The 14,733-nt window shown below is 35.5% G+C and overlaps 1 protein-coding gene and 1 pseudogene across 5 annotated transcripts; one reads left to right on the forward strand and one right to left on the reverse strand.

The window, feature by feature from the left end:
• Positions 1–507: 507 nt before the first annotated feature.
• On the reverse strand, positions 508–1,373 carry LOC146937297 (transcription initiation factor IIB pseudogene; annotated as a pseudogene).
• Positions 1,374–5,786: 4,413 nt separating this feature from the next.
• LOC146937298 (uncharacterized) lies at positions 5,787–9,122 on the forward strand. 5 transcript variants are annotated; one of them, XM_085751696.1, is made up of 7 exons: positions 5,788–6,248; positions 6,347–6,449; positions 6,589–6,659; positions 7,509–7,580; positions 7,879–8,067; positions 8,404–8,562; positions 8,839–9,122. In XM_085751696.1, exons 1-5 carry the CDS (start codon positions 6,009–6,011, stop codon positions 7,963–7,965), a joined length of 573 nt encoding a protein of 190 aa, XP_085607822.1. In that variant the 5' UTR covers positions 5,788–6,008; the 3' UTR covers positions 7,966–8,067; positions 8,404–8,562; positions 8,839–9,122. The 5 variants fall into 5 exon arrangements, 2 of the variants coding, with proteins under 2 accessions (XP_085607821.1, XP_085607822.1); XM_085751695.1 differs by lacking the exons at positions 8,404–8,562; positions 8,839–9,122 and having other exon boundaries at positions 5,787–6,248; positions 7,509–8,017; XR_015030900.1 differs by lacking the exons at positions 8,404–8,562; positions 8,839–9,122 and having other exon boundaries at positions 5,806–6,271; positions 6,575–6,659; positions 7,509–8,017.
• Positions 9,123–14,733: the final 5,611 nt, after the last annotated feature.

The raw sequence follows: 14,733 nt of genomic DNA on the forward strand, positions 1-14,733 counted from the left end.
TTGGAAAAATCTTCTACATCTTCAACCCTAATCGTCATCCTCAAAATCAAAATCATTCAAACAAATCAAACCAAACTCAATCTTCATAACTCATATCCATGTTGCAAAGAAGCAGATTGACGCTACTGTTCATGCGAGATAGATTTGAAACTTGGGTGGCCAAAATCGCAAGATGGTGAAACTTGGGGGGGCCAAAAGTGCATTTTAGATTTAAAAATAATAAAAATTAGTAAAAAGTAAATTTGAACTAAAATTGAAATCCACTATTTCTAGCTATCTTCTTAGTAAGGGAGTATGTTATACCAAAGAGAGGGTTGATTGAAACTGTATTATTAGAGTTAAAACTTGTTTGTGAATAATGTGTGAGTAAACTTACAGTTTATTTTTTTTTTTATGAGAGAATTGAACTTAACTACGCTATATATTATTTTTTTTTGTTATTAAAAGACGCCTTTATTTCAAACAAAAAGTATACAAAAGTTCAATCAATCCAATACTTCATCTAGGTTGTTTAATATCACCGGTACTGTTTTGTTTCAAGGGTTGCATAGGTTCTTCAGATCCTCTTCTTCCGCATACCAGGTTGGTATTATCTTTGAAACATGGGGATAGAGATCCTTGTATGAGTTCCTAATGGTTCCTTCTGCAACTCCTGTAGTAACTGATATATCTTTCAGGGATTTTTTGTCATCTGAAAGCTGAGTTATGATGTATATAACTGTTGCAGCAATTGTTATTGGACTTCTCCTTATATCAAATTCTTCGGATTTCTGAACAGATTCCTGAGCTGCTTTAACAGCTTGATGATTCATACCAAGATTAGAACAAAATCGTCTCATAAAGTCCCCAACATGAATTGTTCCCATTTCTACAGATTGACAACCATTCTCCAAACCTAGTTGTTTCACTATGTATTCTTTTGCGCGACCAATTTCCTTCTTCGTGGCTCCATTGGCAATCGAGCAAATTTCCTTTACCGTGCGTGGCTTGTCTTCTTGTCGACAAGCAATGTAGAGGCAAGCAGCCAATAATGCGTCCTGATTTCTTGCCTTACTATACTTCTGATTTTCAACCCGCTTATATATCTCATTAGCTCGGTCCTTAATGGTCGGAACCAGTCCCAACCTCTCAGCCATAGTATCAATATTGTGGAGAGGGTTACTGGGACCACCGACATGAACAAGATGGTTATTTCCAGATTCGGTAGCGAAAGTTCGCCACTCGGAGGTTTCATCGATGGAGTGAAATCCCAAGACAAGACCACACTCCGAGCAAACTGCATTGCCGGCGGAGTGGTCAAATACCACATCCGTCGCTCGCTTGCAGTCGCTGCAAAATGTATCAGACATGGTTTTGAGTTTCTCTCTCTAGGGTTTCAAGAAGAAAATGATTTTTTATTTTTTTTTTTTGCTGAAAGAACAAGAGAATGAACTATGCTATATATTGATCTAAAGGAAACCATGGATATTATAATATAATGTTGGTAGTGAATAAAATAATATTTAGTCTTTATCCAGAGATAAGATAGGAAAAACAATAAAAAAATATCCCTTTTATTTTTGGTCAAATTGATAAGTAATTGCAGTCAAAAAAATTTAAATAATAATATTATTTACCTATTATAAATGTGAATATAACCTTATACATATTATTTAATATAAACAGTAAGAAATTTAAGAATAAGAATTATATAATTGTCTTTAATTCGGTCAATGGTCTTACAAACGTTTTTTAATTAATTAATTTTTTAGCTATCTTTTTCATTTTTAAGAAATGTTTTTTAGCTATGTAACAAAAAAATATTGTTTTCTAGCTATCATGTTAGTAAGGGAGTGAATTAGTTCAAGAAGAGGGTTGATCGAAACTTTGTTGTCACATTTATTATTTTGTTTGAGATGAGTGAACTCAATTGTTGTATATCTTTTATGCTTTACACTTAAATTCATTTTTGAGTAAAAAACGAGAAAATGTTTGGTCATATTTTCTTATAGGGAACACCACCAAAAAAATAGTCTTATAGGGTTGGACAAAATATGGCCATGTCTTACGACTCATCCCAACAATAATGCATTGGCCCGGGTCTGACCCGATCAAAAGAAAAAATATATAGGACATGACAAGGACATAATTGAAATATGGACTGAGTTCAGATCACCCCTTGGGTTACTCATCCTGTCCCAATATAATTTGAGGACTGATCCTCTTTGACCTAGGAAAATGGTTTATCTGGATGGAGATCCGTTGTGTAGAGGGATTGAGCTCGTCGTTGTCCGTTGTGGTGCTTCATGAGTCCTTCTCCACTGAAGGAGGGTGGTGTACTAATAACCGGGAAATAAGTTAATTATCATGTTGCACTTAGCCCCCATAAATATAATGGAGAAGTAATTTAGTGATTGTAATGCCTTAAACATCTAATCGGTGCCTATTTTAAGATTTTATAGTTTTAATTGTTTTGTGTGTTAATTAATCATTTATAACTACTGATGCATGTTTATGATGTTTGAAGATGTAGGTTAAGGAATGACTCTAAAGATGTGGGAAGCAGCAACGTGGACGAAGATTGTTTCTCGGAAGATTTGGAAAGTTGCAGCATCCTGAATCTCTAGCCGGGTCGTACAAAGTACGAGTGTGCGGGTCCAGTCTGGCCATTTCTTAACGAGGAAGAATATGAGTTGTCTCCAATGATTGGAATCCTTGGAATAATAAAGGAATATCCCAAGAGGTAGGATATGATAAGGACAACCCATGTGTAAAATGACAAAAGGGTACACAACTTGTAGTTGTAACACCCTAAACCACGAATGCAATAAATCATGCAATTAAATCAATTTTTTGAAAGAGTTTAGATGATACATCGTCATTTTCTCCAAAACATACAAAAACCGGTTTTCATAAAACTCGCAGTGGAAAAACATCATACATAAATATCTCATCAACATGTAATAATCCTCAAGTACATGAATAATAAAATCTCAACACCATGTTTCAGATCTCATAATACATCACCAATAAATATCCCAAATCTCAGACATCAATAGACAATAAGTCTCGGCAACAAACAAAAATACATAGCATAAAATGCAAAAGTCCCGACACTCCTAATCAGAGCCCTAAACTAGACTCCAAGCAAAGATAAAGAGGTAGCTTCCAAGATAATCCTCAAGCACTCACAAGCAACAAGAATTCAATCATGCACGCCGTCTACATTATTCATACAAAAGGGTAGGCGGTCAACCAAATGACCAACGGGGTTAGATAATATTCCACATAATAAAATATAACCAAATAAATAGCATTCAAAGATTTCATTCACCATATATACATATATATATATATACACACACACATATATATATATATATATATATATATATATATATATATACACATATACATATATATATATATATATATATATATATACACATATATATATATATATATATATATATATATACACATATATATATATATATATATATATATATATAGACACAAGTTCATCATTCCTAGAATACTAACTTCACATGAATATTATCATACTTTTATCCAAGCATATTCATTTTCCAAGTCAAGTATATAAACTCTTAATCAAATCATCCAACAATGAATCTTCACATAAACATTATTCCTCAAGTATACTAGCATAATCAAGCAACATATAAAAGTCCACATTTCCACATAGTCACAACATTCACCAAATTTCACCAATGCAAGTAATCACCAAGTCAGAGATCCTAGGACATGTTGTGCATTATGTTGTTGTGCGTTCATCAAGTTCATAGGTTGTTTAACGAACGAGACAAGACCGTGTGGTGTCTTTCAATTTAAACAAGAAGGACCAAACCAGAGATCCTAGGACATGTTGTGCATTCTTTTGTTGTGCGTTCATCGGGTTCGTAGGTTGCTTAATGAACGGGACGAGATCGTGTGGCGTCTTTTGACATATTTTAAAAGCAATTAAGGTGCACTAAGTTTAAATTGCAGAAATTTAAAGAAAAGAAAAAAATACAAATGCAAGTGCATTAAAAATAAAGGTGGTTCGACAAATCCTTTACATACATTCTTTATGACTCTTTTCTCTCGCGCCGGTACTTCGAGTGTTTTAGAATTCTGTATAGGTGATTTACGACCCGTTTTCCCTATGGAAAACTACTATTTTTACATAGAAAATAAATGGAAAGAAACTAATCCCACGATCAGCACTCCTTCCATGTAGACATTTTCTTGTCTCCCACGTTCTCCCTTGAGAAAACCGCTTCTATTTTGAAATTCGAATCTTTCCGCTCCAAAGGCAGTTGCTTGACTTCGACGAGTTCACCTCTTGCTCTGTATCTTGTCGAAATTCAAAGTTTTGAGACTTTTTACGCTAAATCCAACATCTCGTCGAAACTCCTTTGATTGAAGAAAAAACATCAATTCCTTCAAGAGTAAAAGTAAACTAATGATGACCACATTAAATGAGGCTGGTGAAAATACCAGCTAACAAATTGCCCGCCAAAAATGCCATTTTCGACTGAATATATTCAAAGGAGAGAATTGGCATTTTTTAGAAAACTCTAAGTATTCCAACGAGTAGTCTTTTCAGATTTCTTTTCTTTCATCCGAAGAACTCCTTCAACTTCCCACTAACTCCAAAAATTAACTTCCCCTCTTTGTACGGTTACTATGCATAGGAACTAATTTTGTCACGACAATTACTTTCACAACACATTATCCATTTACATTCTTCCATTGATGCGACAGAAAGGAGAACTCCTTATGTAATGGATAAACTTCCAAATGAACTTCTCATTATTTTTATTGTGAAGGTTGTTGCTTTCGGAGTCCAGGACCTTTTAAACTTTGGTATGACATCCAAATGTTAATGCCAACTTGCCAACAAGAAGCTGGTACTTAAGGTTCTAAATCGGGATCATTTATGGTACATCAATGTGAAGGTGAGAAAAACACAAGAAGGGGGGTTGAATTGTGTTGGATTTTTCTTCGTTTTCTACTAAGCTGAAAACACTGATAAGGAGCAGATAGAGTTCTGCTTCTGAAGTGATGTTCAGGACTAACTTGCAGTGGATAAAAACAGAGAGAGAGAAAGAAGAAAGACACAAAGCAATTATACAAGTTCCTTCCACAAACCGGAAGTAGTCCTGTCCCCCTTGCACTTTCAAGGAGAGTTCACTAAAATGTAATATCTGATTACAACTGCTCACTGCTGAAACTAGCAAGAGACTTCAAACTGCTCAAGCACAATTGCAAGAGACTTCCTATGCTCCTGAACACAATCAAGAGACTTCTAATGCTCAAGTACAACTGCAAGAGACTTCTATTCAAACAGAATTACAAAGAAAAATGTTTGAAGTTGAACACTTGATATACAATCAGTGGTGTTCACAATACAAATCAGATACAGACTCTTAAGACTCCAGAATTTCTAAGATATGAAAGTTGTTAAGAAATTCTAAGTGAACTTTTGAATGCAGAATAATTTCAGCAGAGTTTTGGCACTTGTAAATTGTTGTTGAGTCCTTGTCAATCTCTAAGTCTTCACTCCTTTATATAGAGGTGTGAAAGAAATGTTGTGAATTGCCAGCACATAAAAATAGAGTCGTTTGAAACTTTGATCAATCACCAATGATCTTTTGCCTGATATGGTTATTGTCCTATGAAGGATCAATTTCAAATCCATTCCAATTGTGAAGGAACATCGTTGCAGGCAGCGCTGTTTCACTACTAGAAATGTTGCAATTTGCTAGGGAACTATGCCAGGAGCAAGAACTCCTGGAAAATTTACCAGGAGCAATGCCAGGAGTGCCCCTGGCAAATGACTTTGGAAAAGGTGGGACCCAATTATCATAAAACAGGGGTTTATAATATTATTTTTTTTACCTCTTTTTACTCAAATCTACCAAAATATTATCACTTTCCCAAAAATAAAAACCTCAACCTCAAAATCTCTCTCCTAGCCCCATTTCGCTCGTTCGACCGCAGCTAGAAGAAGAAGCTTCTTCACCATGGGTATCGATTTGAAGGCAGGAGGTAAGTCCAAGAGGACTAAACGTACCGCACCTCACAATCTCTCGGTGTGGAAGAGAGAGAGAGAGAGAGAGAGAGAGAGAGAGAGAGAGAGAGAGAGAGAGAGAGAGAGAGAGAACGACAAGGTGAAGAAGAAGGAAGAAGAAGAAGACGATGGAGTAGCGAAGATGGAGCAGGCAGAGCACGAATTCTATGGTGCTGACATTCCCGATGAAGAGGTTGACATGGATGCCGACATAGGGTTAGGGTTATCGAATTAGGTTAGGTTTTCTCTATCTATATATTCCCTTTTAACATGAATGAATTGATTTTGCAGGAATTGGAGGATATGAAGAAGAGGCTGAAAGAGATCGAGGAAGAAGCTAGTGCCCTTCGCGAAATGCAAGCTAAGGTTGAGAAAGAGATGGGTGCTGTTCAAGGTTTCATTCTTATTATGCTTTTCAATTTTTGAAGATTCGATAAATTCTTGTTGATTGATTCATTATTTCATTGTTTGTTCAATTCAGATCTGTTTATAATTTGGTTCAATTATTGGTTTTTTAAGCTTTTTGATTTTAGATCCTGCTGGGTCTTCTGTGTCTCAAGCTGAAAAGGAGGAAGTGGATGTTGGATCGATCTATGTCAGTAATGTGAGTTTCACATACCTTTGATTTTATATTTTATTTATGATTAATTCAGATTTTATGTTATGTTGTTACTCTGTTTTATATCTGAAGTATGTTATGTGTAAGTGCTCAAGTAGAACGTTTAGGTGTATACTGGTTTTTACTTATATATTATTTTTGTTACTCTGTCATTCTGCAATCTTTTTGGCGGGTTCCGGGTTTCATGACACATCTTTGTTGCTTACAGTTTGAATTTTAGGTTAAGAATTTAATGTTTGGATTATTGGGATTGGGATGGGATGTAAATTGAAATAATAAATGTTGATTTAATTTATATTTTCGATGGAAGTCAGTCACACTGCACGTGATCGACTGCTATGGGTGCTACGCGTCTGGTAGTTGTAAGCGACAACAATCATTAACATGTTTCTGAAAAGGTTGTTGACATCTTCATCCCCAAAGATCGAAGGTGTTAAAAAAGTTTTTTTTTTAATTTCCCCCAATTTTTCATTTATCAAATTTATTTATTTGTTGAATTTTTCTTGTATTTTTTAAAGGACTGGTGAATCGAGAGGTTTCGCCTTTGTGCGTTACAAATATGCTGATGAAAGATTGAGTTACCTTGTATTTATCAACATGATTTTGTATTTGTGGCTTATCTTTTGTTCTTTTACATTCTTGTTTCCTATGTTACTTTGTTGCTTACATTCTTTATCTTACAGTAAGGTTAATGTTAACTGGTCTTTCTTTTTATTTTATTCGATTACTTGAACTTATTTCAGGCTAATGCTATTTTGTAAGCTTTGCAATTCTAAGGTATATTGTGGTTATCATCCATGAACAGGTTTTCAGACAATTGCTATTTTTATGCAGACTGGTGAACCAGAAAGATCAGTGGAAGTTGCTGCCACAATAAGTGATGTTGTAGTTGATTCCCCAAACAAGGTATGCCTGCAAAACTATCTTGAGTTGATAATTTTATATTTATACGTGCAAGTGTTAAGCAACCGAATGTTGGGCCTTTCTCTTCTGTGATAGTCTTTCATTAATGGTTAAATTGCTGAACTCTTCATACTACGTGGCTTAATCTTTTTGATATGCAGTGGAATGCAAGGTTTCACCGCAGTAAATGGGTGTTTGTGTATGAATTCTGTAAAAGCTATATGCAAATAGCATATTTGATTCAGTATATAGTACCCAAACATCATTTACATGTAATTCTATTTAATTCTAACATCATTAGAAGAGAAACACAGAGAGAAGATATGAGAAAACCAGAGTCTGCAACTGGACATGTATATTGCTTTTATATAGAATATACCAAGATTGACATAAAAGTTGCAAGATGCAAGGCATAAGAGCACCATTGTTCTAGTAACCATGAACACTATTCTCCGAGCCAGTTAGTCTGTATCCAAGCCATCTGAAGCAGGTTAGCTATGTCATACACATTATTTCTCTATGTGACATAAATAGTGAATACAGATGACCAAATGAAATGTAATGAAAATAGGTGAACTGACTGCAATGGTTCTTTGGTTCTCTTGTCATGATGACCATAGTTTTGTTATATAATTTACAAGTTTGTCTAGGATTTTGAGAATGATAAATTAGACCTGCCATTTCAAAAAGGATGATTGTTCTAGTTTAGTGCCTGCTTTCCTTTCATTCTTGGTAGCTGATATTAGTTTGAAACAAAAAGATAACAGTAAATGTTGTGAGCTACTTGCATGTATCTGTTTCATTCATTCTTTTATTTTTATGACAGTTACAATATGGATGTGATTCCAACCAGGCAAAGCATCAAACTATGTGAACGCTTAATATGGGTGTGATTTCAACCAGGCAAATCATCAAACTATGTGAACGCTTAAACGTGTCAGCCTTCTTAGAGTTGTTGTCCAGAATTCTGAGTTGTGTGAATTTGGTTAGTGATTCTTGTTTCTTAATGCTGGTGTATCACTGAACTTTTTTAATTTTCCGTTGTTTCTGCCATGATATAAGCTTGACTAAAACATGTGAGAATTATATCGTGTTTACGCAATGAGATCTTAACTTTGATTGAAATGGAGTCATTTTGTTATTCCTATGTGTCATTTATCTAGGTATACATGTGATTCTGCAAAGTTTATAAGAAAGATTGAGATGTACTTGCTGGCTTTCTATGTTGATTGTACCACTGATGGAATTCTCATTTATCTAGGTCTTACTCACGTGATTGATCTCAACTGATGGAAGTATCTTTACTCAACTCAGGATCCTTGGACTTTGTCTTTCAATTGATGAATGTAGGAAGAAGTTATCTTGGTATGCATAGTTTGATTGATGTTGTTGATGGTCTATTTACTCAACTCAGGATCCTTGGACTTTGTCTTTCAATTGATGAATAAACAGACAATTTTGTGGTCTCGGGACAAAAATAAATGTTATATAGAATGATATATGTTGGATGTTATTTAGATGATATTTCAAATTATTTATGGAATATATGCTTGTTGAATATTCAAATTATTATGGAATATATACATTTTAAAATGTTTTATAAAATTATTTTAATTATTAGATTTTAATATTTTGATTTTTTAAACAATTAAAAAATGTTTTTTTTAAAAAAATTTCGTACGCATTTTGCCAGGGGTTAGCCCCTCACAAATCCCCTGGCAACGTTTGATTTTATCTATGAAAAGTGGGTCAGGACGCGTCAAAAAAGTTGCCAGGGGTTGTACCAGAGAATGGGACCCACGCAATTTGCCAGGAGCTAAAGCCCTGGCAGGGTCATTTGCGATGAGCATATTTGCTGGGTATTTTGCTCCTGGCAAAACTCCTGGCAAACGTCCATTTGCCAAGGATTTCTGCATTTTGCCAGGGCTTCTGCCCCTGGCAAAATGCAACATTTCTTGTAGTGTTTTTCTTGTCTTGTAGTAGAGACAAAAACAGAGTAGTGGAGGTAGTGGTTGTACACTTCGTACAATTGTACTTTGTCAACGCTCTTTAAAGAACAAGCATCCAATGCCTTCAAATCCTTTCAAAATAGTCTTTGCTTCACTCTTCCAGTCTTCTGCAATGCTTAGACGAGATTAAATCCATTGAACAACCTTTGAAGCTTTAAGTCTTGCATCTCCTGATGAACTTCAGCTTCTGATGAGATGCTTCTGATGAACTTGCTTCTGATGATGTCATCTCTTCAGGAGCACTATACTTTAGGAGCCCTTCTCTTCAGATGCTTCAAGCTTCCTTTTTGTTGATTCCTTAGCTCTCTTTTGTTCTTCCAGAACCTATTTAAGATGTCAAATTTTTGTCTATGGTCATGTACACTTGAACAAATATTAGCTTATCCAATTGACAATTTTTGATACCTTGTTATCATCAAAACTCTCAAAGGGTAATGTTAAACACATTTTGTTCCAACAATCTACCTCTTTTTGATGATGACAAACATTAGTATTTAAAATGTGCAATTGTTGTTAATCTAATTAACAAGTTGACTACAAGGGTTTGAGGTTTGTAAGCTCCCCCTAAGTCCAATAATACTTTAAGGTGAGGTTTGTAAGCTCCCCCTAAGTTCTATCCATGTTAATTATATTCATCATTAAAAACGAATTAACACTCAGAATATTCTCACATTAATAGACTAAAAGATAAGAAGAAGGTCCTATTAATTTAACTTGATTAAAAATTAAATTAATGGGGCTCAGAGCCTATAAATACTATACATTTACTCCCCCTTTTGTCATCAACAAAAAGTATAAAAACTAAAGACAAAAAGAAAGAGTTAAGAAAAAGATAGTGAGAAAAATATTCTATAATCACAAAATATATATATATATATATATATATATATATATATATCAGAGCATTAATTTTTTTTTAGAAGCACAAACATAATAACGCAAGAAAACTTAGTTCAGAAGCAAAAAAAACTTGATCAGTAGTGCAAAAAGTTGTTCAGAAGCAAAATATGATCAAATGCAAAAATTGAAGCCATGAGCACAAGAAGTTCAGAAACTCAAGACAAAAACTAAACAAGCTAAAAATAATGTGTGCAACTAAGGGTTGGCTTGTTTGTTGAACATATCCATCATCTGTTTCAGTATCTTGTTTGTCTCTTCTTGTTGCTGCTTCATTTCTCTCTTGAAATCCTCATTGCTTTTGATCAGATTCTCTTCTCTCACTCTTGCTTCTTCCAGCTTTGCCTCAGTGGATGACTTGTATTCAAGCAAAAGTAGCTTCTGTTCCATGAGTTATTTCTTTAGCTTCTTATTCTCTCTTTCCAAATCAGTATTCCTTTGTATCAAATCCAAACTAGTAGAGGCTGATTTGAAGTTAACCTTGTTTAACCAAGTTAAGTCTAATTCCTTGGGATGCACACCAGTAGAAATGAAATCAGTAGGATTTCTTTCTCTTATGCATAGAGGATTTTGCAACCAAGTTCTTAGAACTTTAACTTGTTGCAGATTGCTATCAACTCCTTTGAGCTAATCTTGAAGCTTTTGTTGAGCTGAGTCTTGAGCATCCATACATGTTCTCTGAAGCTCATTCAAGACAAAATCAACTCTCTCCTTTAGTCTTTTCCAAAGCTTCTCATAACTGTCCTTATGAATAAGGTCATTCTTTGCTTGAACCAGATTGTTCAGCTCCTGAGAACTAATCTCACACACATCTGCTAAAATAGTAGAATCTAGAAACAGTGTGGGTGGATAAGGTAAAATTGGTTTGGCAGGAGCACAAGGCTGAATGGCTAAGCTTGATGAAGAAGGTTGGTCATTTGTGGAGGTTCAAGTTTGATTGTTGGTTATTGAGGGTTGATCAGAAACAGACTTTACAATCACAGTAGAGGAAGAGTTTAACTGCTCATCCTCAACATCAAAAGCTTCTGATGTGATCATAAAGTCAGGTTCACTGACTGTTTGTTCAAAAAGAGACTCAATTTGGTCAGGAACAAGTTGTTCAGGAACAGAAAGTTCAGAAACATCATGTTCAGGAGTGAGATGTTTGGACATGTTGTTAAAGCCATTTGTAAGTTTGGTGTTTGATGAGGGGGGGCTTTGTAAAGCAACTTCCATAGAAGCTACTTCAGAGGCTTTCTGTAAGTTAAGCTCAACACCTGGCAGTTCACCAGAATAGTGACTAAGCAAGTTCTCTAAAACTGAAGTTCCTGATGTTTGGTTGGTTGAAGAGGGATGAGATGATGATGACTCATTGAGATTGGAAAACTCAGAACCAACATAGTCATCTATCAAATCTGCATCAGCAGGAACAACATTTAAAGGTTCAATCATTGGTGGTTTTAAAGGATGATTAGCAGGTAGTCTATTAGAGAAGTCTACTCTCATTTGAGACAAACCAATGATCCTTTCATCAATGTTTGAATTTATGGGTTCATGGGGAGTGTTATCAGCAGAATTTTTGTGGAGTTTGGTGGATGATGATGGGGATAAAGCTTTATGTAGATGTTCATAGACTTTGTTCGAAGGAACATTATCCATGTCTGAAGAGGATGTTGAGGAGGTGGATTGAGAGGATATGGAGGGGGTTGAATCTGATTCTACTACTATAACATTATCAATGTGTGGAGAATCAGGATTACCTCTATCAGCTTCTGGTGCAGCAGCTCCTGAACCAGCAGTTTCATCCTCCTAAACTTTTTCAGCAGCCTTTTCACCAGCAATCATCAGTAGACTCCCATCTTCTGAAGTCACCAAATCTTGTACTTCTTCAGTAGCTTGAACCACTTGGTGTGCAATAGCACCAACATCTTCCCTTACTATGCTTGATGCAGGAACTTCAATACCCTTTGCAAGTTCTCTGATCTTGGCAAGCGCAACATCATCTTCAATTTTCTTCTTCTTCACTTCTCTTGTAACCAGGTCAGTAGCAGCTGCAATTTGATCTTCTTCTGTTGGAACAAAATGTGTTTAACATTAAACCTTTGAGAGTTTTGATGATAACAAGGTATTAAATATTGTCAATTGGATAAGCTAATATTTGTTCAAGTGTACAGGACCATAGACAAAAATTTGACATCTTAAATAGGTTCTGGAAGAACAAAAGAGAGCTAAGGAATCAACAAAAAGGAAGCTTGAAGAATCTGAAGAGAAGTGCTCCTGAAGTGATGACGTCATCAAAAGCAAGTTCATCAGAAGCATCTCATCAGAAGCAAGATCACCAGAAGCTGAAGTTCATCAGGAGATGCAAAACTTAAAGCTTCAAAGGCTGTTCAATGGATTTAATCTCGTCTAAGCATTGTAAAAGTCTGGAAGTGTGAAGCAACGGCTAATTTGAAAGGATTTCAAGGCATTGGATGCTTGTTCTTCAAAGAGCGTTGACAAAGTACAATTGTACGAAGTGTACAACCACTACCTCCACTATTTTGCTTTTGTCTCTGCTACAAGACAAGAAAAATAGCTCTGCCTGCAATGATGTTCCTTCACAATTGGAATGGATTTGAAATTGATCATTCATAGGACAATAACCATATCAGGCAAAAGATCATTGGTGATTGATCAAATCTTCAAACGACTCTATTTTGATGCGCTGGCAATTCACAACGTCTCTTTCACACCTCTATAAAAAGGAGTGAAGACTTAGAGATTGGAAAGGACTCAACAACTATTTACAAGTGCCAAAACTCTACTGAAATTGTTCTTCATTCAAAGTTCACTTAGAATTTCTTTTTCAAAGTTCATATCTTAGAAATTCTAGAGCCTTAAGAGTCTGTATCTGATTTGTATTGTGAACACCACTGATTGTATATCAAGTGTTCAACCTCAAACATTTTATTTGTAATTCTATTTGAATAGAAGTCTCTTGCAGTTATGCTTGAGCATTAGAAGTCTCTTGATTGTGTTCAGGAGCATAGGAAGTCTCTTGCAGTTGTGCTTGAGCAGTTTGAAGTCTCTTGTTAAGTTTAGCAGTGAGCAGTTGTAATCAGATATTACATTTTATTGAACTCTACTTGGAAGTGCAAGGGGGACATGACTACTTCCGGTTTGTGGAAGGAACCTGTATAATTGCTTTGTGTCTTTCTTCTTTCTCTCTTTGTTTTTATCCGCTGCAAGTTAGTCCTGAACATCACTTCAGAAGCAGAACTGTATCTGCTCTTGATAAGTGTTTTCAGCTTAGGAGAAAACGAAGAAAAAGCAAACATAATTCAACCCCCCTTCTTGTGTTTTTCTCACCTTTATTTGGTATCAGAGCCTTGGTCTGTTGTCTTAACACTTAAAAGTGTAACAAAAAAAGATCTGAGAAAAACATGTCTGGTGATTCCTTCAATTCTGGATCTAGGAACAACAATGCTGTTCCATATGATTATGGTGACAACAAGAAATCTAACTCTGGAAAAGTTCCTAAGTTCAATGGAGATCCTGAAGAATTTTCTCGGTGGAAAACCAACGTCTACAGCTATGTCATGGGTCTACATAAAGAATTATGAGACATACTTGAAGATGGTGTTGGTGACTTGGTCCTTGATGAAGAAGGAGCTGCTGTTGATAGAAAGAAACATACTCTTGCTCAGAAGAAAATCTACAAGAAGCATCATATTATCAGAGGAGCACTTGTCACTGCCATACCTAAAGCAGAGTACATGAAGATGAGTGACAAATTCACTTCTAAGGCAAAGTTTGCTTCTCTTAGTGCAAACAATGAAGGGAGCAAGAAAGTCAGAGTAGCAAAAGCTCTTATGCTTGTTCATCAGTATGAGTTGTTCAAGATGAAGGGTGATGAAACTATTGAGGAGATGTACTCAAGGTTTCAAACCCTAGTCTCTGGACTACACATCTTGAAGAAGAGTTATGTTGCTTTTGATCATGTTAGCAAGATACTAAGAAGCTTTCCTGCTAGATGGAGACCTAAGGTTACTGCTATTGAGGAAGCTAAAGATTTAAACACTTTAAGTGTTGAAGATATTGTCAGCTCTCTCAAAGTTCATGAGATAAGTCTAAATGAGCATGAGCTTGCTAAGAAGAGTAAATCTATTGCTCTACCATCTAGAGGGAAGTCATCAGAAGCTCTTAAACCTATTGAATCTGAAGAAGAGTCACCTAATGGAGACTCTGATGAAGATCCTACAGAGAAGATGGCTATGCTCTCCAACAAG

This window comes from Medicago sativa, chromosome 3 (assembly GCF_051527215.1).
Source record: "Medicago sativa cultivar Bolivia chromosome 3, Bolivia_mono, whole genome shotgun sequence".
In the NCBI taxonomy this organism is placed as follows: domain Eukaryota; kingdom Viridiplantae; phylum Streptophyta; class Magnoliopsida; order Fabales; family Fabaceae; genus Medicago; species Medicago sativa.

Excerpts from the sequence above, each read along its gene's own strand:
- LOC146937298 (XM_085751695.1), top strand. The coding sequence starts at position 6,009 with ATGGGTATCGATTTGAAGGCAGGAGGTAAGTCCAAGAGGACTAAACGT. Across the intron at positions 6,450-6,588 it reads AGAGATGGGTGCTGTTCAAG|ATCCTGCTGGGTCTTCTGTG; the intron begins GTTTCATTCTTA and ends TTTTGATTTTAG. Across the intron at positions 6,660-7,508 it reads GATCGATCTATGTCAGTAAT|ACTGGTGAACCAGAAAGATC; the intron begins GTGAGTTTCACA and ends ATTTTTATGCAG.